This window comes from Macaca fascicularis, chromosome 16 (assembly GCF_037993035.2).
Source record: "Macaca fascicularis isolate 582-1 chromosome 16, T2T-MFA8v1.1".
Classification (NCBI taxonomy): domain Eukaryota; kingdom Metazoa; phylum Chordata; class Mammalia; order Primates; family Cercopithecidae; genus Macaca; species Macaca fascicularis.
In genome coordinates, this window is record NC_088390.1 from 4,673,823 (window position 1) to 4,695,172 (window position 21,350).

Here is a 21,350-nt window from a genome sequence, read left to right on the forward strand (position 1 = left end):
TCCCGGGTTCAAGCAGTTCTCCTGCCTCAGCCTCCTGAGTAGCTGTGACTACAGGCACCTGCCAGCATGCCCAGCTAATTTTTATATTTTTAGTAGAAGTGGGGTTTTGCCATGTTGGCCAGGCTGGTCTCAAACTCCTGACCTCAGGTGATCCGCCTGCCTTGGCCTCCCAAAAGACGGATCTACGCCTGGGATTACAGGTGTGAGCCACTGCATCCGGCCTCTGTGACCCATTCTGATGAATGGTACCCCTATAACTCCAAGTCAGAATTTGGGAGCCATCCTTGCCTCTCTCCCCCTTCCCTCATTCTCCATTGTCCATCTATCCAGCATCCTGTTGGTTCCACTGATTCTCCAATGAGTCCCCTTTTCCCAGAGGACCCAACCACCACTTTTATTGAGCCATTACTAAGGCCAGCTGCCACTGTGGGGACAGCCTAACGGCTGAGACAGCTCCTGTGATCCAGGGATGGAGTCCAATGTGTGACCACGTGTGTGTGTGCGCGCACCATGCATGTGGACCTGGGGTGCAGAGGGCTGGAGGGGTGGCACCAGGCAGGTGGACAGAGCCCACTCCCACCTCAGGTGGGGGATTCAGCCATCCCACTCCTTCTGTCCTCTCCCCATGCTATAAGCCCTACTGTGTTCCCTCAGGATGTGAGGGGTCTGGAGAGTGTGTGAGACCTTCAGGGGAGAGGCTGGGGCAGGCGGAGAAGTGGCAGTCCTCAGCACTGAGGTGGCAAGCACCCCGCAGGCGTGGGGGTGAGTGAGGTCACTCAGGCAGGTGTGCAGGTGAGAGGGAGGAGGCCCAGCTCAGAGCCCTGGGGACCACCTCGGTGAAGGGAGGAGCAGAAGCACACTCAGGAAGGTCGCTGGGGAGGGAAAGAGGAGAATCAGGTGAGTGAGGATGAGGAGGGAGTGGTCCTGGGGGGTCCCAAGGGCCATGGGGGGCACTAGAGACCTCTGAGGAGCAATTTCGGGGGAGTGGGGCCTGCGGCCAATCCGGGGAGCAGGGAGGAGCTGCCCTGACCTTGCGGAACGTGACTACTGTCCTGGGAGGTGAGCTGGGACTGGCGTGCAGGAAAGAGGGTATTGCACCTCAGGTCTGGGGGCAGGGCCCGGGTTCCAGTCCTGTCTCCGCATGCCTTGCTGTGTGGCCTTGGACCAGGCCCTGCCCCTCTTAGGGCCTCGGTTTCCCCGCCTCAGGCCCAAAGATGCTAACTTCCCTAACTTTGTGGTTTTGGCCTGGCAAGGATTTGATTTTGTGAGACATTGGCAAGAGGGCTGAGGAAAGCTTGTCCTGCATCCTGCATCCAGCCTAGAGCCAGAGCAGAGCAGGAGGCCGGCGGGCAGCAGTGGGGGCAGAGCCAGGAGACTGGAGCGGGAAGGGCAGGCGCCAGGGCCCCCAGGCCTTGGTGGGAGTTTGGCCTCCACTCGCTTGCTGACATCAGGGCTGGTGAATGTGCAGGGAGTTCAGCCAGGTTCACGGGCCCTCACCTCCCTCGCAGCCTGGTACTGGGCAGGAGCAGAGTTGGAGGACAGTGGGGGAGGGGCCTGCAGGGAAGGCTCACAGGAGCCCCTGGGCCTGGGAACAGAGCCGCAGCCTCAGTCCATCTGTCATGGAGCCAGGTCGGAGGGTGGTGCTGACCCTCCGTCCCGTCCCCTTCCCGCCCCAGAATCACTCTCTTCCTCGAGCTCCTGGCTCTTCTCTCCTCTCCTAGGTGCATGTCCAGCTACTGACTTGGGGGGGTTTGACGGCTGAGAAAAAGGAGCCAAGGGGGATGGCCTTGTTCCATCTGCCTTCCCAGAACCCACAGTGAACCCCCATCTCTGCCCTTGACAGAGTCCCTCCTTCAGGCCCAGAAACAGCCATGCCCCGTCGCCAAGAAGTTCCTCCTAGATATTCCCATGTGGCTCAGGAGGGACCAGATAACTAACCTGAGGTTGGAGAGTGTAGACAGATCCCAGGCAGCCGGGCTCTACAATCTGTCACCTCCTCCTCCCTGCCAGGCTTCCCACCCATGGCCCAGCCAGCCTGCCTTCTCCCGGAGGATGGAGAGAAGGCTGGAGAGCAACCTGTCCAGTCCCTCTCAAGGCTTCTCCACACGGTCCTTCCTTGGATCTTACAAGGGAAGGGACTGGGCTTCTGTGGCTGAGACCAGCGTTTTTGAACTCCAGGTTCTTGTGCTGAGACCTGGAGGGGCTATGAGTGCTGTCTTCGGTGACAGCAGCCGCAGGGTCTCTGGAGGCTGCTACTAAAGATTGCACCTGGAGAAAGCATTCGGGCAGCAGTTTGGCTTACCCCGTCCACATGGCTACTTGGAACGCACACACATGCTCACACATACATGCAGCATGCACGCCTTTTGGCATTTGACTTTCTCATGAAATAATTGCTGGAAGGCTCCTTGGATTAGGTAACCCAGTGTTCCTTCCTGGCCCCTTGGGGCTGGAGGCGGGGGAGGGAACCAGCATTTAGCATCTGTCAGGCTGCTCCAGTTCCTTTGGGGCAATGATGGCCAGTCCAGGAGGGTTTGTGGGCTCCAAACATCCTTGGGAGCTCAGACCTCTCCTTCCTGCAGGTCAGCTGGCTGTGCCTGCCCAGCCTCTGGGCCTCTTTCGGGCAGGCCAGGCTTGGGAAAAAGAAGGCCAATTAGGAAGGGTTTTTTGCACAAAGGAGGATATGTTCCCATTTTTATGTTAAATCAGCTTTATGGTACAGTGAAAACTTAGAGTTAGCTTTGCCCATCATCCCATCGTCCTAAAGCAACACCTGTTTCCCTTCTTCCATTTTCCGGTGATGGTTGGGGGTGTGCATTTGGAAGGGGGAACTATCTGGGTTCAACCATGAAGAGTATTGAGAAGGAATAGGGGTAGGACCCCTGGCCTGTGGGTAGAGGCCAGTGACTGAGACTCTCACTGGGTGAGGGGGCGATTAGGGGGCGATTAGTCGCAAAGCCACCCATTCCAGGATTTGGAGATTCAGCTGTAGCACACCCTTCTTTCCCTGTCTGCCCTTAGCCTCTCCAGGATCTCCTAATGGAGGTCCTTTGGTGGGGCGGGAGCCTCTACCGACCACTAGTGGGAAGGGCGCGAAGATCTTGCTATACAGAGTAGGACTGGGAGGGGAGAGCGCATAGTTGCAGAGTCGGGGGGTGGGGGGGACCTCACCACCTGTCTCCTCCCTGAGGTCTTAGAACAGGTGCAAGAAATTCCAGGCGAAGGTCCCACAGGTGAGCGTGTGCCTGCGAGAGCCTTCCCCGCTGCGTAGGGAGGGCCCTGCGGGGGAGGGCGGCAGCTCTGGAAGCTGTAGGTGTCCCCAGCAGCGGGAATCTCGGCCCCCGGCAGAACCTGGGCCTTGCGGGTGACAGCTACGAGCGAACGCGTCAGCCCGGGTGTGCTCTCGCCGGTCCACGGGGGACCAGGGCCTTCTTCGGGTGGGCCTGCCGCCCCTCCCGCAGGCCGCACGCCGCTCCTCCGGAGTCACAGGGCTCAGTCAGGAGCCGGGGAGAGGAGAGGCTGGGCGAGCTCTCCCTCCGCACCGTCCTGCGGGTCTCCAGGGCTGGGGGTGTCCCGGAGTCAGCCCCGGCCCCGCCCCCGAGGCCCCGCCCCGCGCCCGCCTCCCCGGCCGCCCCTCGGGCGAAGCCAGCAGCCGACGGCCAGTCGCGGCCATCAGGCTGATCCTCTCCCCGCCCGGCCCGCTCTCGACCCGCGCGCTCCTCTGGGCCATGGAGCCGGCCCCCGACGCCCAGGAGGCGCGCACTGCGCGCGAGGCGCTGGGCCGCTACGAGGCGGCGCTGGAGGGAGCGGTGCGCGCGCTGCACGAGGACATGCAGGGGCTGCAGCGCGGCGTGGAGCGGCGGGTGGCAGAGGCGGTGCGCCTGGCCGGTCCCCTGGCGCGCACGGTGGCCGACCTGCAGCGGGACAACCAGCGGCTGCAGGCGCAGCTCGAGCGCCTGACGCGCCAGGTGGATGCGCTGGGCTTGGCCAGCGGGATGTCCCCGGCGCCCGGCACTCCCTGCACGCCCAGCCCCCCGCCCGCGCCCGGGGTTCCCGACCGCGCGCCCCGCCTGGGCAGCGCACGCTTCGCCAGCCACGCCACCTTCTCGCTGTCCGGCCGCGGCCAGGTGAGCCCGGGGGAGCGCGTGCCCTGGCGCCAGGGAGTGGGGCTCCGAGCCGGGTGCCGTCCCTTCGCCCCGACTGCCTGCGTCCGTCCACGTCTGCGGGGTTGGGTCCTTTACCGGCCACTCGGACTAGGTGATGGGGTCCTGCCGGCCCTCCGGAGTTGGAGAGGGCGGGAGGAGGACGGCTTAGCCTGTCAGCTGCACCTGTCTTGGTCCCCCTCCCTTTTTTAGAGCCAGACTCTGTTTGCTCAGAGTCCTGTCTCCCTCTCTCCTCTGTCCCATGACACCAAGGGCTTGGGCTCCGAAGTCCGGCCCCTGACTGTTCGGCACTGCCTGGGGCCACGCGGGGCGTGTTGGAATGTTCAACACCCCTGCCTGCCCCCCACCGTCCATTCACGCTCCCGCTCCCCTGCGTTGCCGCTTCACTGAGGCCTGACGGCTCCGGTTATTGATTAACCCAGATTGAGAACTCAGGCCCCTGGATGGGTGGGGAGGGGAGCCGAGGGGGCGCGATCAGCAGCGGTGTTTGGGAACTCTGCATCGCAGGGGGCAAATCCCTTACTGTAAGGCAGAGAAGTGGAAACCAGCCTTGAGCGGTGCTAGATTTCTGGGGTCAGTGACTAGCCAGAGGCCCACACCACGTGGGGATGGGGCGGAGGCCGACGTGGACCAGTCACTACCTTGCGCATGGGCCACCCAGAGCGGTTAGAATGTTTCCATGGTGTGTGCAGTGGCCCTTGGGTGAGATTTTCCATCCTGATCAGATATGCGCTCTGGGATTAGGTTCCCAGGATCTGGGGCTGTGTAGCCTGCACCTGCTCTCTCCTTGGTGCAATCCGTGGGGCACTCAGATTTCCTGCTGTGGGCTGGGCTGGACCTCAGGGGGCCTGGAGGAGGGCATCAGTTTGGGTCTTCCCCCTGGAGGTCCCGTCTAGGCTGGGAGATGGTCCTATACCAAGTTTGGGCAGCCAGAGATGTTTTGCTCCAAACACAGCAGTTAGTCCCTTCTCAGTGGGTATCCCAGCAAGGCTTTGTGCTGGGGGCCTGGGGCTTGCTGCTACTGGTGCAGATGGGGATGGGGTGGGGGCTATGCACAAAGCCTCAGAAAGGCTGAAAGTACTCACTGGTGAGCGTGCAGCCTCAAGCTATGCGAGTGGAGTGGACAGTAGCAAATGCCCCTAGTGTGCTGGGCAGAGGAGCTGGGCTTTGTCCAGCCTGTAAGAAGTTCTTAAACATGCCCTGGTGGCAGAACCCAGGAGCGTCCCAGTGCTCCGTGTGAAGTGTCTGGAAATGTGGATACACTTAAGTCTGTCTTATGAACATGACACTCTACATGACCACGGTCTAAAATCACCAGTGTGAGCTCACACGTGCCTCATCAACTGTGTCATCGGTTGTTTTTGAGGTTTTATTTGAACATGCATTTGCTGTTTGTCTGCTCATAGGAGCAGCTGTCCAAATTTAAAAAAATAATAATGTCAGAGTCACATATACATGTAGATGTGTGTGTGTGTATATGTGCATACACACACACATGCACACAGAAAGAGGGGATTCTCTCTAGTCGTGATTTTTGTCAATGGAGATTAGCCATTGTTCACTAGCACCAAGCTGGTCCTCTTGGTCAGGGGTTGGAGGGTGAAGGTCGGGACGAGAGTCTTCTTTGTGTCTGGCAAGCCTTCTTAGGGGTGGATGGAAGGTGGAGGGTGGCTGGAGATGGGTAACTTAATTGTGATGGTCCAAGGAGAAAGGAAGGGTCTGAGCTGGGCCATGGCCGTGGTGTGTAGCGGGGCTGCCTTGGACAGGGTTTCGGAGGGGGAATGAGCAGACGGGGTAGTCTCAGAGGGGAGCCCTGACTTGGGAGACTGCTGGCTCACTGATCTGGGCAGACATGCTGGATTCCACCCAGGTCATGCTGAACGTGAGGGGACTATGGGAACTCCAGGTGAAGCTGTCCCGGAGCAGGTGGATTCATGGATCTGGTGCCCCAGACAGCGAGCAAGCCTGGAGATTAGGGAGCTCTCTGGGCAGAGGCAAAGAGTCTGAAGGAAATAAAAACCAGACCAGGGAACTGCCAGGGAGTGAGGAGGACCCGAGAGCCCACTCTTAGCAAACCGGAGAGGGAGCCCTCCTGCAAGAAGAGGCTGAGGTCAGCGAGGACACATCAGCCTGTTGGGGAGTGAGGATGGAGACCCAGGCACCCAGGGGCATGAGCAGCAAGGGTAGCTGAGCACTGTGGGTGGAGCATGGCTACAGTCGCCAGTTGGGTCAGAGGCTCTGCACCCCTTGAGCCCTGGCTCCCAGGGCCTGAGGCAGGTGCCGCCGGGCTGACCCCAGAAGCACCAATCCCCATCTCGCTTGCTGTGTTCCATCTCGGAAGCATTGTCACAGCCTCCAGGCCAGTGTCCGGCATTGAGAGGAGGGACTGTGTGGAGCCATCCACATGCTCTACCTCGTGTGCTGTGACCAACACTACGTGATCAAGAGGTTGGTCACACATACGGAGCCAGGGCTCAGGGTGAGACTGGAGTGTGGACCACGGACAGAGAGTCACAGCCGCACGCCAGGCTGCTGGGTGTCTGACCTCTCAGACTTTGTGTCTGTGTAGTGGGGGTCTGGGTGGGGCAGTCTCATCCCATCCACATGAGCCAGGGATGGTTGTACTACCTGGCATTGTAGAGGTTAGAGTCATGCCGCTCCTCTGTAACAAATGATGACATTTAGAGACTCAGTTGCTTTCAAACTGGGGACTGAAGGATTGGAGGTAGATTGTCTCCAGCACATAAATGTGCCCTGAACTCAGTGTGGGAAGGCTTGATCAAGTAATCCTGTCTGGCTGGGAGCAGGGAGCCGGGAGTCAGCTTGGGGCCTGGGGTGGATGGTGGCAGCCTGAGGCCAGGCCCAGGCCCCAGCAGGTTGGGCCAGAGTTGTGGCCTGGAAATGTCATCCTCAGCTGAGCTGGAGCCACTGGGTCCCCGTGCCAGAGGCAGCGGAGGCCCCAGGAACAGCTGCCAGGAGCCCCATGTCAGAGGCCCGACCATGAAAGAAACCACACTCGCCTTATCTGCCTTCCTTTCCCAGACACACTGTGCGATAAGAGAGTTAAATGCTTTAGGGAGAAGTTTGAATCAAGTCTTTTCAAACAGTGGCGTGAGTGGAGGAGGGCCGGGTCAGCAGTGTGAATTGTCTCAGGATGGGCCTCTGGTCCTGCGTGGGCCTCGTCCCCATGGATGGGCCCATGCAGGTCAGGCAGCCCCCAGAAGTTCTGAAATAGTCTTCCTTCCCCCACAAAAATGTCTAAAAGCTTTTCCAATAAGAAGGTCTCTGAAATCAGACTTAACTCATCACCCTTCCGCCTTTCCCGTAAGTCTCCCAGGCCTGGGCTCCCTCATGGGGGACCTCCCCCTTCTCAAAACAAAGCCGAGGTGGGGAATCTTGGGGGAGGTACCAGGCCAGCTCAACAGGACTTGTCCCCAGCCTCAGGGCTCTCCGGCGATTTCTGCCCCGTCCCAGATTTCTGCCCCGGTCCCAGCGTACGGAGGCCCCTCCCTGGTTTCCTTCCGCAGGGCCCCGGCAGGCTGCCCCCACCAAAGGACAGCAGTAGCCCACTGGGGGCTCTGCGGGAACAGCTCGTTCCAGCCCAGCCCTTTGGCTGAAGAGCTCTGAGTTCTGTGAAGTTCCCCCGGGGGGTGACCCCAGTCCCCTGACTTTTCCTCACCCTCATTGGCTAAGACAGATCCCGCGGGGCTGGGGCTCATACTGACCCAGGTCCTAGAAGACAAGTTTGCCCTGAGTTGTCCTCTCTGGCCCGTAGAAGGCCAGAGCGCTTTGTGGACAGAGCCCTGGATTGGGTTAGGAGACCTGAGTCCCATACTTTGGCTCTGCCACTACCTTTAGCCATGGTGTGGGTTTAGGGGCTCCTCCCCACCCGCCTCCCCTTGGCTTGCTTTCCCCGTCTGTGTGATGATGGGCTGGAAGGTGGTCTCAGAGTAGCCCCTTGCCCCTTGACCTAAGGCACGGGCAGAGCCCTTTCCCCAGGTGAGGGACAGGGGAAGGGCAGGGGAGCTTGGGAGTCTGGGCTCAGCCCCACACCCCAGCCTGCATTAGCCCAGCCCCTTTCCCTCCTCCCTTTGCGGGAGAACCTTTAGCAGGGATCTAACCAGCAGAGAAATTACTTCCCGGTCTGGTATAGTGCCTGGTCCCCTGGGGCATCATGGGGGTTGTTGAGGGGGCTGCAACGTGCAGGGACAGGCATCTGTGGAGGACCCCCCCACCCCCATAGAGATACCTATTTCCTGGGAAAATAGTTTCACCCTCAGTCTTTCCCCGCCAGGGCCCTGCCTGGACCTGTGGAACCTGTCAGACGAGAGCAGGGTGGGTGGGGGGGCATGGAGACCCCAACACCCAGAGCCTGGTGACCTTGGGGGCCGGGGTTCCAGTTGGACTGGCTGGTTCTCCTCCCCCTGCCGACATGGTCCCCACGGCCACAGCGTGGCTCTACGGGCACCCATTCTGCTCTGCGTGCTGGGCGACGCCCCGTGCTTTTCTTGCGTTCCTAAGAACGGGCCTGGGCTCTCCTCCTCCCACTCTTGAATCAAGAGCTGAGGGGTCACCTCCTCTCCAAGGCTGGCTCTTCCCAAGCTCTGGGTCCTGTCTGCTCTGAGCTCTCCAGTGACCCCACCCTGCAGATGGTCCGCTCACCTTTCTCAGCCTATAAATTGGTCTTGCCTCTTCCTTCTGGAAAAACTCCTCAGACCCCTTCCCCCGGCTCCGCTCAGGGCTAGTTACTGTGCTGTCTTCATTTCCCTGGGACCTCTCCCCTAGGCCATCTCCTGTCCCCTGCCCCCCTGTCTCCCGCCCCATGCTTCTGATCACCCATGACCTCTTCTTTTGCTGAACCCAATGGATGCCTGGTTGGATTTTCTCTTCACCTTTTCCTCGACCCCAGGCTGCCTTTGGACGCACCTGGCTTCTTTTTTTTTTTTTTTTTTTTTTTTTTTTTTGAGACGGAGTCTCGCTCTGTCGCCCAGGTTGGAGTGCAGTGGCCGGATCTCAGCTCACTGCAAGCTCCACCTCCCGGGTTCACGCCATTCTCCTGCCTCAGCCTCCCGAGTAGCTGGGACTACAGGCGCCCGCCACCTCGCCCGGCTAGTTTTTTGTATTTTTTAGTAGAGACGGGGTTTCACCGTGTTAGCCAGGATAGTCTCGATCTCCTGACCTCGTGATCCACCCGTCTCGGCCTCCCAAAGTGCTGGGATTACAGGCTTGAGCCACCGTGCCCGGCCTTTTTTTTTGAGCCAGAGTCTCCCTCTGTTGCCCAGGCTGGAGTGCAGTGGTGCAATCTTGGCTCATTGCAACCTCCATCTCCTGGGTTTAAGCGATTCTCGTGCTTCAGCCTTCCTAGTAGCTGGGACTACAGGCACCCACCACCATGCTCACCTAATTTTTGTATTTTTAATAGAGATGGGGTTTCACCACGTTGGTCAGGCGGGTCTTGAACTCATGTCCTCAGGTGATCCACCCGCCTCGGCCTCCCAAAGTGCTGGGATTATAGGCGTGAGCCGCCGCGCCCGGCGCCATGGCTGGCTTCTTGATTCCCTTCCTTCCTGGCCTTGGTTTTCTCACCATTCTTCAGGGCTCCTCCTACCTGTCTGGCTGCTCCTCATCCTCCGCAGATTGCTCTTTTGCTTCCTGAAATGTGGGGGCCTCATCCCAGGGGCCCCAAGCTGCTCGTCCTCTGCTGGGCTTCCAGGAGCCCAATGGATGCCCTGACTCCTGTTTTTCCATGCTCATCCTTCTATTCTCTTAAACTCCAGACTTAGAAATCCATCTACCTCCTCAGCTCCCTGATGCTCCAGGTGCCCCAGGCACTAAACATGTCCCAACTGAAACCCTCGTTTACCCCCTAAACCTGCCCTGACCCACCATGCCTGGACTTGGGAGAGGCTTGGCACCGTTCCTCTCCCACGTCCACCCAGTCTCCCGGCCGGATCCCTTTTCTCCCAAAGCTCCGAGTCTTTCTTGCCTGTGGCCCTCCCAGTGCCCCATCTCCCTTCCCCGGGTTCCTGCCCAGGACTAGTGAAGTGTCTTGCCATCTGGTCTCCACTCTCTGGCATCTCCTGAAGGGTGTTCCTGAAACACAGAGCTGAGGACCTTGGGCTCCTTCTTGTCTAAGGCGCCAAGTACCCAGGGCAGGCAGCTTGGGCAGCGTGGCACTTCTCCATCTGCCTGAGTCCTGGACGGGTGTAATCAGGATACCTGTGCTTTTGATGTCTCTCTGCAAAAGCAGACACTAATCGCTCTGCTGGCCATGCCCTCCCTTGCTTATCCACTGGGCTCACTCTGGATGTGGCTCAGGCACCCCTGCCTCTGAGAAGCCCTTCTTGCCCCACTGGGTTGGATGAAGCCTGTGTGAGGCATCCTTATCCTGGCACGGCCCCTGTGTTCACCAGCCTGGCTCCCCTACCAGACTGATTCCCCTCGCAGGGTGGCACCTCCCGCATTGGTTGCAAAGGGAGCTGAGCCATCTCGGTCCAGGGATGCATCATTATTGCCTGGGAACCTGTAAACCAGGAGGCATCTGGGAGAGGCACAGCTGACCTCTCAAGCCGCTCGTCCTGGGCTCATGGTGGAGCCCCCACCAGCCCCACAGACACTCTCAGCCCTTCACACGCCCTCACTGGGAGGAGGGCAGGACCAAGGTTGAGGACTTCTCCCCTGGCCACACGTCCCAGCTGTTTTTTGCTGTATCAGTTTGGGCAGGGCACATGCCCTCTCGGAGTCCTCAGGTCCCATCTGTCAAATGGCTCTGGCAGCACCTACCTAGGAGGACAGTTGCTCTAAGCGGTGTGCCCAGAAAAAGGGCTGGATGTTTGGTAGATGTCACATGGCACTTGCCTAGGCTGCTCCCGTTTCTCAAACGGGGAAAGTGAGACCCCAAGGGGAACCGATGTGGCCCAGGTCACATGGGTGGGTGGCAGCACAGCCTGGATCCCAGGCTCCCCAGTGGCTCTTGGCCTTGGCTGTCTTGTCTGCCTCTACCTGCCCCACCCACTACTACCGCCCAGCTGGGATGGATGAGTCGCACGGAGCTGGTCAGGGCTTTGCACGCTGCACAGCCGGGTGAATCTTGTGTCCCTGCCTCTCAAGCAAAGGCCTCAGCGTGATCGGGGCTCTGTGGCGCATTGTTGGCCCAGAAGGACCTGGTGCCACTGGTTCCTGCTGCCCCGGCATGGGCAGCCAGGCTGGCCTGGCCCAGCTGAGAGGGGCAGGGGGCCAGGCACTCCTGACCCCACCATCTGGGCCAGCCTGGGGGAAAGGGTGAGGCAGCCTAACGTCATTGGAACCCTGAATCTTGACTTCTGTCCTCAGCTTTCTGGGACTCTGGGAGGAGCCCAGTGCAGACGTTTCCCTCCCAGGGTCTCAGGGGCTCAGCAGTTAGAGTGGGACCATCCCAGCTTTTGCTGTGTGGCTTGGCCCATCATTGGCTTCCTGGGGGCTGTTTTCTCTCAACATGATTGGTGTTTGGCCAGAACAGGGGCGTCTGGGGGTGGGCAGCTGGCCCTGGCTGATGGGGCCTCGGTGACGTTTGTGTCTCTGTAGAGTCTGGATCATGACGAGGCCAGTGAGTCGGAGATGAGAAAGACCTCAAGCTCGTGCATCATGGAAAATGGGCACCAGCCGGGGGCAGGTAGGGGTAGGGCTGTGGGCAGAGGAGGGGCGGCTGGGTAGGTCTGGGGGTTAAGTAAGGCCCTGGTCAGGTATCTTCTGTACCAGGCCAGCCCTTGGCCTGAGTTGGGGCGCACTCCATCCTGAACCCCAGCGGGGAGAGAGGCTGCCAGGAGGGCAGTGTCATTCAGTAGAACCTGTGACACACAGAGGGAAGCTGGGAGATCTCAGGAGGTAGCAAGCGCTCCCGTTTCTCCAGGAAAGCAAGTAGAGGCTGAGGAATTTTCTAAGCACTGAGTAGGGTAGAGAGTGGGCTCATGAGCCAACTAGTATTTATTAAGCCGGCCATGAGGGGAAGCTGGGAAAAATCAACTCTGGTTGGAGCAGTAAGATATCCCTGGAACGGGAGGTCGGGGAGGCTGGAGCAGTCAGGGAGGCCTTCCTGTAGGAGGTGGGAGGACGGTCCAGGGAGGCTGGAGCAGTCAGGGAGGCCTTCCTGTAGGAGGTGGGAGGACGGTCCAGGGAGGCTGGAGCAGTCAGGGAGGCCTTCCTGTAGGAGGTGGGAGGACGGTCCAGGGAGGCTGGAGCAGTCAGGGAGGCCTTCCTGTAGGAGGTGGGAGGAGGGTCCAGGGAGGCTAGAGCCTGTCTGGGAGGTCTCAGAACTCTGTGGCTGCCACGGCTGACCACCCACCCATACTGGTCACATGTTACAGGTCCAGGCGACGGATCCCCCGAGGTTGCCCAAACCTTCTCGGCACCAGATCCCCCCAGGCCTCGCCCTGTGAGCCTCTCCTTTCGGCTGCCCCACCAGCCAGTCACGGCCGTCACCCGAGTCTCTGACAGGTTCTCTGGGGAGACTTCAGCAGCGGCTCTGTCACCTACGGCTGCTGCCACCCTGGGGGGCCTAAACCCAAGCCCCAGCGAGGCCACCACGCCCTGGACTCCCAGTCCTGGCGGTATGAGCAGGAGAGCGCAGTCTTGGGGCAGACCTCCCCTTGGGATGGGAGAGGGAGGACCGGGGCTAGGGAGGGGGAGTCGGTGGGTGACTTGGAAATCGAGGAGCCAAGCCCAGCCCTGCCTCTGCCTGCCATGTCTGCCCCTTCCTTTAGCCCATCCTCCTGGGCTCCTGCCCAGAGAGGCTGTGAAATAGCGTTATCCCCTGGTGGGGCGACCATGGCTTTTATTACAGGTGGAGGCCACAGTTGGAAGGTGGCCTCTTGCCCTGCACGTTGGGCACCGTCCCCTCCCTCCCTCCCTCCCTCAAGGCCCCAGGCCTGACTTGGGCCTGTGGCCAGGCCTCCACGGTATGTCCTGGGGGAAGCCCTGTGGGCCTCTATAGGGAGGGTTTGGGAGCAGTGTTCGCTGGATACACGGCTCGGGCCCTGGGCTCTGTGCTCTCGAGTAGGACAGTTGAAAAGACCTCTTCGATGTCGTTGCTGCGTGTGCCCATCCTCCTTTCTCCTCCACTGTCCGCTGGGGCAGGGCCGGCTTAGCCCAGAGGGTTAGCTCATTCTTGCAGTGATGCCGGGTAAACGAGGCAGAGCCGGATCACAGGAAGGGAGGCTGTGGCGCGCCCTCCCTGGGGCCAGGGTTTGTTACTTCTCTCCCTCTCTCTGTTCTGCAGAGAATAATTCCTCCTTCACGCGGTCTGTGTCGAGCTCTGGCTACGGGGCAGTGACAGCAAGCAAACACAGCAACAGGTGCGTCAGGGCCCGTGTTCCCGTGGGGTCGCTGCGCCCAGGTGTCTTCTCTGCTTTGGACGCAGGCTGCCCAGGGTCGGCCCTGGGGTTGGCGTCTCCACGGAAGGCTCAGGGCTGGATCTCTGGAGCACTGGGCGGCAGGGTTGGGGGTAAGGTCTGAGCAGGGGGAGTGAGGCAGTGGGCCTCGGTGGAGAGCTTCATTTGGAGAAATATGGCCACAGGCTGGTTTCTTTGTGGACCCTTCAAGTCAGTCAAAAGATTGGAGGAGGGGTCGGGCGCGGTGGCTCACGCCTATAATTCCAGCACTTTGGGAGGCCGAGGTGGGCAGATCACCTGAGGTCAAGAGTTCAAGACCAGCCTGGCCAACACGGCGAAACCCCGTCTCCACTAAAAGTACAAAAATTAGCCGGGCATGGTGGCAGGCGCCTGTAATCCCAGCTACTTGGGAGGTTGAGGCAGGAGAATCACTTGAACCCGGAAGTGGAGGTTGCAGTGAGCCGAGAGAGTGCCTCTGCACTCCAGCCTGGGCAACAGAGTAAGACTCTGTCTCAAAAAAAAAAAAAGACTGGAGGAGGCAGGAGGGGGAGGACAGGGGCTTTGTCTTCTATCCCAGCCAGCTGGGGTCCCTCGGAGCCTGGAACTTCCTGCCCACGGGCTGTGGGCAGGGGCAGGTGAGCGGGGCCTTCCCTGTAGGGCAGACCTCCCGCCCCAGCCAGCGGGACTGTGATTGGGGGTGGGGGTAGGGTAGCAGGCTTGGCTTTTTTTTTTTTTCTTTAATAATAAAAGGAGAATTGTGACTTTCTGGCAAACTGTTCTGGAGAAAACAAAGGTGGTCTTTTCTCATGGTGGTGGAGGCTGGTTCTGAGCACACCTCCTGCCTGTGGAGGGGGGGTCTCCTTGTCCTCCCCAGGTACTGACACCTGCAAAGGGTGTTTATGTCCAGATCGGGGGCCCAGTGTCGCTTCTAAGTTGAGCCTATTGGCCAGGCCCTCCAGGCAGCGCAATTCGGAAAACCTGCTAAGCCAGGTGGGGACCAGAGCAAGGGGGCCTCCTCTCTGAGCACCCATCACGGTCCAGGCTGCCTTGTCCACACTCAGTGCGATGGAGACCCAGGGGCCTGGTGAGCTAGTGATGCCTGCTGGGCCCAGGTCCCAACTCTGCGATTCTCTCCTCAGCCCACCGCTGGTGACACCACCCCAGTCGCCCGTGTCCCCGCAGCCGCCAGCCACAACTCAGGTCCATCGGCAGGGGGAGCGTCGCAGGGAGCTGGTGAGGTCGCAGACGCTGCCCCGCACCTCGGGGGCGCAGGCCCGGAAGGCGTTATTTGAGAAGTGGGAGCAGGAAACAGCGGCGGGCAAGTACGGATGCTCACTCACAGATAGGCCGGGTCCCCACACTGTGCCCAGACCCAGACAGGGGTGGAGTGGGTGCAGGAGGCAAGTTTCAGCCCTGTCCTGTTCCCCAGGGCGCTGTTGCCCAAGACAAGATCTCTTGGGCAAGGTATAAAGTTAGGGCTGGACCACAGGGCAGGTTGGGGGGACAGGGGCCCCAGTTGTTGGGGGAAGACGGCTATGAGGCAGGGAGCCAGGAAGGCCTGGTGAGAGCCCCTCTCTCCTCCTCCCTTCCCGAGGTCCCCTGTCCTGTCACTGGTGCCCCCAGGCTGCCCTCACACCCACATTCCCCACGGGTTGTGGATTCTTTAGTTTGTGGGCATGACCGGGGACTGGGTGGCGACTGGATTCCTGGCCAGAGCGGGGAGGCCCAGCGTGGGGTTGGTCTTGCCTGAGGACTGAAGGTGATGCTATGGGGCCAAGCGGCCTCCAGCCCGCTACTAGGTCTTGAGAGACCTCGGGTCTTGAGAGATTCTCAGGCTCCAAGCCACCTTTGCATATTCAGCCTGTCCTCGTGTCAGTGCATGGTATTGATGCCTGCTGTGTGCAGAGTGTGATCCAAGCATGGTATTGATGCCTGCTGTGTGCAGGGTGTGGCCCAAGCATGGTATTGATGCCTGCTGTGTGCAGGGTGTGGCCCAGGCCTTGTGGGATAATGAAGATAACAGCCAGTCCCTGCTTGACTCTAGTGAGGGAGACCGACCCAGGACTTGTCCCCACTCGCCCCAGACAACCTGGTCTAGGCCATTAGGGACTGTCCTTGAGGCCCAGAAGAGGAAATCATCCTTCCTGGCGAGGAAAGAGCCATCAGGGAAGGAGGCCCCCCCATTAAGAGGGGGGCTTAGAAGGAGGGGTGGGAGGAAGGAACTGGGAAAGGTATTCCAGGCAGAAGGCAGGGGCCTAGGGCCATGTGGGCCAAGGTCTTCTGTCTCAGGATTCCCAAGTGACCCCTGCTTCCTGGGTGGGGAATAAACGGGACCTGGAGGGCTGTAGGGGTGTGGATGGTCCTGCCACATACCATCAAAGGAGGCTGTGTCGCTGGTATATGGGGCCGTGCCGTGGACATGGGCACAGCTGAGCCTGTGTGCTGCCAGCATCTCCCCTGGGTGAGCAGAGCAGGTGGGGGCATCCTCTCTGGTGGTGCAGGGATGGCCTTCCCTGCCCCAGACCCGCACGGGGAGATGGCAGCTGGAGGGCACCCGCAGCAGGCCTGCCATCTCTCCGCAGGGGGAAAGGCGAGACCCGGGCCAGGCTGAAGCGGTCGCAGAGCTTCGGTGTGGCCAGCGCCAGCAGCATCAAGCAGATCCTGCTCGAGTGGTGCCGCAGCAAGACGCTGGGCTACCAGGTGAGCCCTGGCTCCCCTCCGGCTGCTGGGACCCCCAGCCAAAGACCTGACCAAGCATTGCCACTGTCCTTGTTCTCCCGCCTGGGCAGGAACCTGCTGAGGTTGGGGTTAAGGGGTAGGAACCACAGTAATTATGCCTTCCGAGTGGGTGCCTAGCTGCCCGTGGCGTGTGCTGAGAAACTCCAGGAATCCGGTGTCTGGGCCCCTGCACTGACCCCACTCACCCTGTTGCAGCACGTGGACCTGCAGAACTTCTCCTCCAGCTGGAGCGACGGCATGGCCTTCTGCGCCCTGGTACACTCCTTCTTCCCCGACGCCTTCGACTACAACTCCCTGAGCCCCACGCAGCGGCAGAAGAACTTTGAGCTGGCCTTCACCATGGCTGAGTGAGTCCCAGCCCAGTCCCTGAGCCCAACTTCTCCCCTGGTGGGGCATGGGGGCGAGTGGGATGTGGGGCCGCTGTCTGCAAAGCTGAAGGACCCTGGGGCCATGTGGTCTGTGTACCTCTTGTGCAGATGGGAAGACTGAGACCTGGAGAGAGATTTTCCCAGAGTCACGCAGCACTCAGTGGTGGAGGGGGGCTCTGTTCCTGGGGACCTGCCCTCTTTGCTGGGTGCCCAGCTTCTGAGGCGCACTCTGGGGGACCAGCCACAGAGCAGGCATGAGGGGCAGCGGGACAGGGTCCCCCAGAGCTCTGAATCTGTCCTCTCTGGACTGATGGAGAGATGCCGTTGCTTGCATGAGCCACAGCTGCCAGTTAGCAAGAAACTGGATACGATCTGGGCCACTTACAAGGAGATGTTTGCTTCCAATAAGATTTTCCTTCCCTAAATGGTGTTCTAGCATTTACTGTGAAAATGCCTAGCTCCTTAGGTCCCACCCCTAGGGTGAAGACTTGGGGTTGGCTCTGGGGTCAGGAGGCACCTGGAAAGCCAGTCTGGGATTTGGTTTTCGGCCAAGGGTCTCAGGAGAGTTGGCAAAGTCAGGTCTGTCTGCCAGGGCTCCAGCGAGGGACAGGGGCACAGTCAAAAACTAGGCGAGGAGAGTTTAACAAAGGGACTTTTTACAAAGGCGTGGGCAGGAATGAGGTCGTGGGCCAGGCTCCATGCAGCAGCCTCGGGATAACAGCAGTGCAGCGGATACCAGCCCGTGGCCTGGGTCCGGAGGATTGTCTGATAAGAGCTGTGCTTTGGGCAAATGGTTGCAGTCAGCTCCCTGCGACCTGGCAGGGAGGCAGCTGTGGATAAATGTCCCAACCTCACTCCCCTCCTGCCTCACGCCAGGGCCTCTTGGTGACTGAACCGCATCTGAAGGCAGAGGGCCAGGAGCCGTCTCTGTGGTTCTTCCTGGCCCCCAGGGCAGGGAGCCGGGCACAGATGAGTGGTGTTCGGGGCTGCCGGATGCTAAGCTCTCTGAAACTCAGAGAAGTAAGGCTGTCCCCAAAGCCGAGTCTTCTGGAGGGCGAGCTTGTTACTCTTTCCCTGCCTTTGTGCCTTGTGTAGTCAGCCTCTGATGCTGGTCTGCAACTGACTATATTTGTTTCTGGTCTGAGTCCTCAGTACCCACATTTAAGAGTAGTCCTTGACCAGGCGCAGTGGCTCACGCCTGTAATCCTAGCACTTTGGGAGGCCGCGGCGGGTGGATCGCCTGAGCTCAGGAGTTCCAGACCAGCCTGGTCAACACGGTGAAACCCTGTCTCTACTAAAATACAAAAAATCAGCCAGCCATGGTGGCGGGCGCGTGGCGTCCCAGCTACTCAGGAGTCTGAGGCAGGAGAATTGCTAGAACCCAAGAGTTGGAGGTTGCAGTGAGCCGAGATCACGCCGCTGCACTCCAGCCTGGGTGGCAGAGTGAGACTCCTTCTCTAAAAAAAAAAAAAAGAAAAGAAAAGAAAAAAAAAAAGGCCGGGCGCGGTGGCTCAAGCCTGTAATCCCAGCACTTTGGGAGGCCGAGACCGGAGGATCACGAGGTCACAAGATCACGACCATCCTGGCTAACATGGTGAAACCCCATCTCTAAAAAAAAAAAATACAAAAAACTAGCCAGGCGAGGCGGCGGGCACCTGTAGTCCCAGCTACTCCGGAGGCTGAGGCAGGAGAATGGCGTAAACCTGGGAGGCGGAGCTTGCAGTGAGCTGAGATCCGGCCACTGCACTCCAGCCTGGGCGACAGAGCGAGACTCCGTCTCAAAAAAAAAAAAAAGTAGTCTTCACGGGCTTGTTGGGTTGAAGGAGCCTCACCCCAGGCCTCACCTGCCTTCCTCACTCCTTTCCCGGACCAACCACCAACCACCTGGCCCCGGCCCCAGCCCCGGCCCCGGCTCACCACCCCGGCCCCAGCCCCGGCCCCGGCTCACCACCCCGGCCCCTGGGCCTGGCCAGGGAAGGAACCAGAGCCCACGGGTCTTGTATATTGTAAGTCTTGCTTTGACCTGAGACAGCCGCCCCTCTCTGGGGCAGCAGCTCTCACTGTGACGACTGAATCGACACTGGCTCTGAGCTCCTCAGCCTGAGTTTTTGGAATATCGGGATCAGCCCTGTTATGTTGCCTTGGGTGACGCGCTTGGACTCAGCCCCCTGGGGTCACGAGAGCTCCTTGTATACTTTAAAAGCCTTTCTGTCTTGGCTGCTTGGGGTTAGCTGTCATCCTAATTGCAGAAACAGCCCTGGACGCGCGTGTTGTGCAACTGGATCCAGACGATGGTGAGGTGGAGCCAAGGAGAATGGGTGGTGCAGGGAGCATGCAGCTCCTGAGGATGGGGTCCAGCTGCCGAAGCCCAGACGTGGCAACTGTCAATCAGACTGTCAGAGGACACAGGGTCGCGGTATCGGGGTGGATACCCCAGCACCCACCCCAGCGGCGAGGTCACACTGTCTTGCAGGGTTCTTCGTTGTCTAAGTCCAGGGGTGTCTGCTTATGCCCTGGTCACCTTGGTCACCCTCCGCCTTGGACCAGACTAGGCTGTAGCAGAGAGAGGGACGCCCCAGGCCATGGGGTGGTGGCCCCGTGCCCCGGCCTGCAGGGAACACAGCTCCCCTTGGCAGCCAGAGCCAGAGGGATTCCAGGCTGTGCTTCCCTAGCACGAGGTTTGAGTTCAGGGAGCCTCTAGACTTCAACCAGATGTTTCTTCTATTCCCAGCTCGGTGGGGTGAGGGGGAGGCAGCGGCGGAGGCTGGTCCAGGTTTTGCCTCCGGCCTTCCTGGAGCACACAGCAGGGTAAAACCATGGGCCCCGCCTCCCGGTGGCCTGAGCCTGCTCCGACTGTGGAGGGGGCAGGGAGGATGGGTCTGATGAAGCCGCTGAGATGAGTTATTGCTTTTCTGCTGACTCGAGGGCGTGGGGAGGGGCATCCACCACAGGCCTGCCGTGCGGGGGCCGGGGGGCAGTTTGCTCAGAGCCTGGGAAGAGGCCTCCCCTCATGACTCATCCATAAGATTATCTCCCAGGTACTAGGGGGAGAGGGCTGGGAAGACTGGCTCGCCTGCCTGGGGCCTCTGGGGAGGACAACAGCTTGGATCACCTCCTTTCTTGGACAATAGGCTGGTTAGAAGAGCTGGCGAGAAAGCGCAGGGACACCTGTCTGAGGATACTGGCTGTCAGTGTCCTCATCGATATCCCTGATGATTGCGGCAAAGGCTGTCAGTTTTGCGATATTCCTGAGGTTTGCGGCAAAGGCTGAGCAGACACGCGTGCTGCTGAAAGCCACCCGGGGTCGTGTAGGCAGCAGGACCCCAGGGCAGCCTGGGGGGGGCAGGTAGGGTGGGATGAGAGGAGCCTGGGGTCTGACAAAGACCATTTCTGGAAGGGAAAGGAGGACACAGGTCCCCAAACCACGGGTTCACCTTGCGTGAGGAATGAAACATTTCCACGAGCAAGTGCCTTAAAGGCACAAGGATGCACCAGGGACCTTTGGAGTAAAAGTGGTGTGTGCTGCCCTCCCCCAACCCCCACCTGATAATTTATGGTCCCAGAGATTCCCGGTGGCCTAATCTGTGTGAGTGATGCAGTGTTGACAGCACAGCGAGCTTCCCTTGCCTGACAGGTGTTCAGGGTCTGGAACGAGGGAGGACCAGCCCCTTTTATGGAAGGGGCTGAGTCGGGCGGGCGCCTGACCCTTCTGTACCCGTCCTCTCCACCTCTGCAGAGGCCGAGTGCAGGACGTGCAGCCCCAGGCTTCCCGCTTGCCCTGCGGGGAATGTGTCCTGCTCTCGGGTTACGGGTTACGTTGGAGCAGAAGGGGCTTCCAGGCTATTTGTAGTGCCCATGTGTTTCTGTCTAAAACCAGATAGGAGGTAGTAGTCCCAGTCCTGGCATCCCGGTCTGCATTTAGAGCAGGCTTAAAAAAATAAAAATAACCCGCAAACCCCTCCTCCATCTCCCTTACAGGCCAGCCCTTGTGGTAGTTGAAGCTCACAATAGACAGGAGTAGGAGAAAACCCTTTCAGCCTTTTCCTCACTCCACTGATGTGAGGCGCAAGCAAAGCCTCTTTGAAAATGGTAGTCGGGATTGGCCGGGCACAGCGGCGCATGCCTGTGTTCCAATCCCAGCACTTTGGGAGGCCAAGGTAGGTGGATTCCTCGAGCTTAGGAGTTTGAGACCAGCTTGGGCAACGTGGCAAGACCTCACCTTTATAGAAAATACAAAAAAAAAAAAAAATAGCTGGGTGTGGTGGTGCGCACCTGTGGTCCCAGCTACTTGGGAGGCTGAAATGGGAGGATCGCTTGAGCCCAGAAGGCAGAGATTGCAGTGAGCCCAGATGGTGCCACTGCACTCTAGCCTGGGCAACAGAGTGAGACCTCATTTCAAAAAAAAAAAAAATGTAGTCAGCCCATGTTAACTCTGGTTCTTGCTATGGAATGGCATTTAAAGTGATTTGTACTTTCTCCTTTGAACTTTGTTTGATTGATTGATTGACACAGGGTCACCCTTTGTCTCCCAGGCTGGAATACAGTGGTGCAATCACAGCTCACTGTGGCCTCAGACTCCCAAACTCAAGTGATCCTCCTGCCTCAGCCTCCCAAGTAGCTGGGATTACAGGCCCGGCTAATTTTTTTTTATTTCTAGTAGAGACGGAGTTTCACCATGTTGGTCAGGCTGGTCTCAAACTCCTGACCTCAGGTGA

The 21,350-nt window shown here is 59.5% G+C and overlaps 1 protein-coding gene across 4 annotated transcripts in view; it reads left to right on the plus strand.

Annotated features, from left to right (window-relative positions):
• The first annotated feature begins 3,106 nt into the window (after positions 1–3,106).
• The window catches only part of SMTNL2 (smoothelin like 2), a 44,159-nt gene continuing 25,915 nt past the window's right edge, over positions 3,107–21,350 (plus strand). For 3 of the 4 annotated variants that reach the window (XR_010582227.2, XM_045375589.3, XM_005582569.4), the window contains exons 1-7: positions 3,662–4,127; positions 11,727–11,814; positions 12,506–12,748; positions 13,417–13,492; positions 14,668–14,850; positions 16,111–16,228; positions 16,463–16,614. Coding sequence is in view for 3 of the 4 variants with exons in the window: in XM_045375589.3 (XP_045231524.2) it covers positions 3,729–4,127; positions 11,727–11,814; positions 12,506–12,748; positions 13,417–13,492; positions 14,668–14,850; positions 16,111–16,228; positions 16,463–16,614 (1,259 nt within the window). In the remaining variant the exon portion in view is untranslated. Of the gene's footprint in view, positions 3,234–3,661; positions 4,128–11,726; positions 11,815–12,505; positions 12,749–13,416; positions 13,493–14,667; positions 14,851–16,110; positions 16,229–16,462; positions 16,615–21,350 lie in introns of those variants that run through there. The other variant, XM_005582570.4, reaches the window with a different exon arrangement.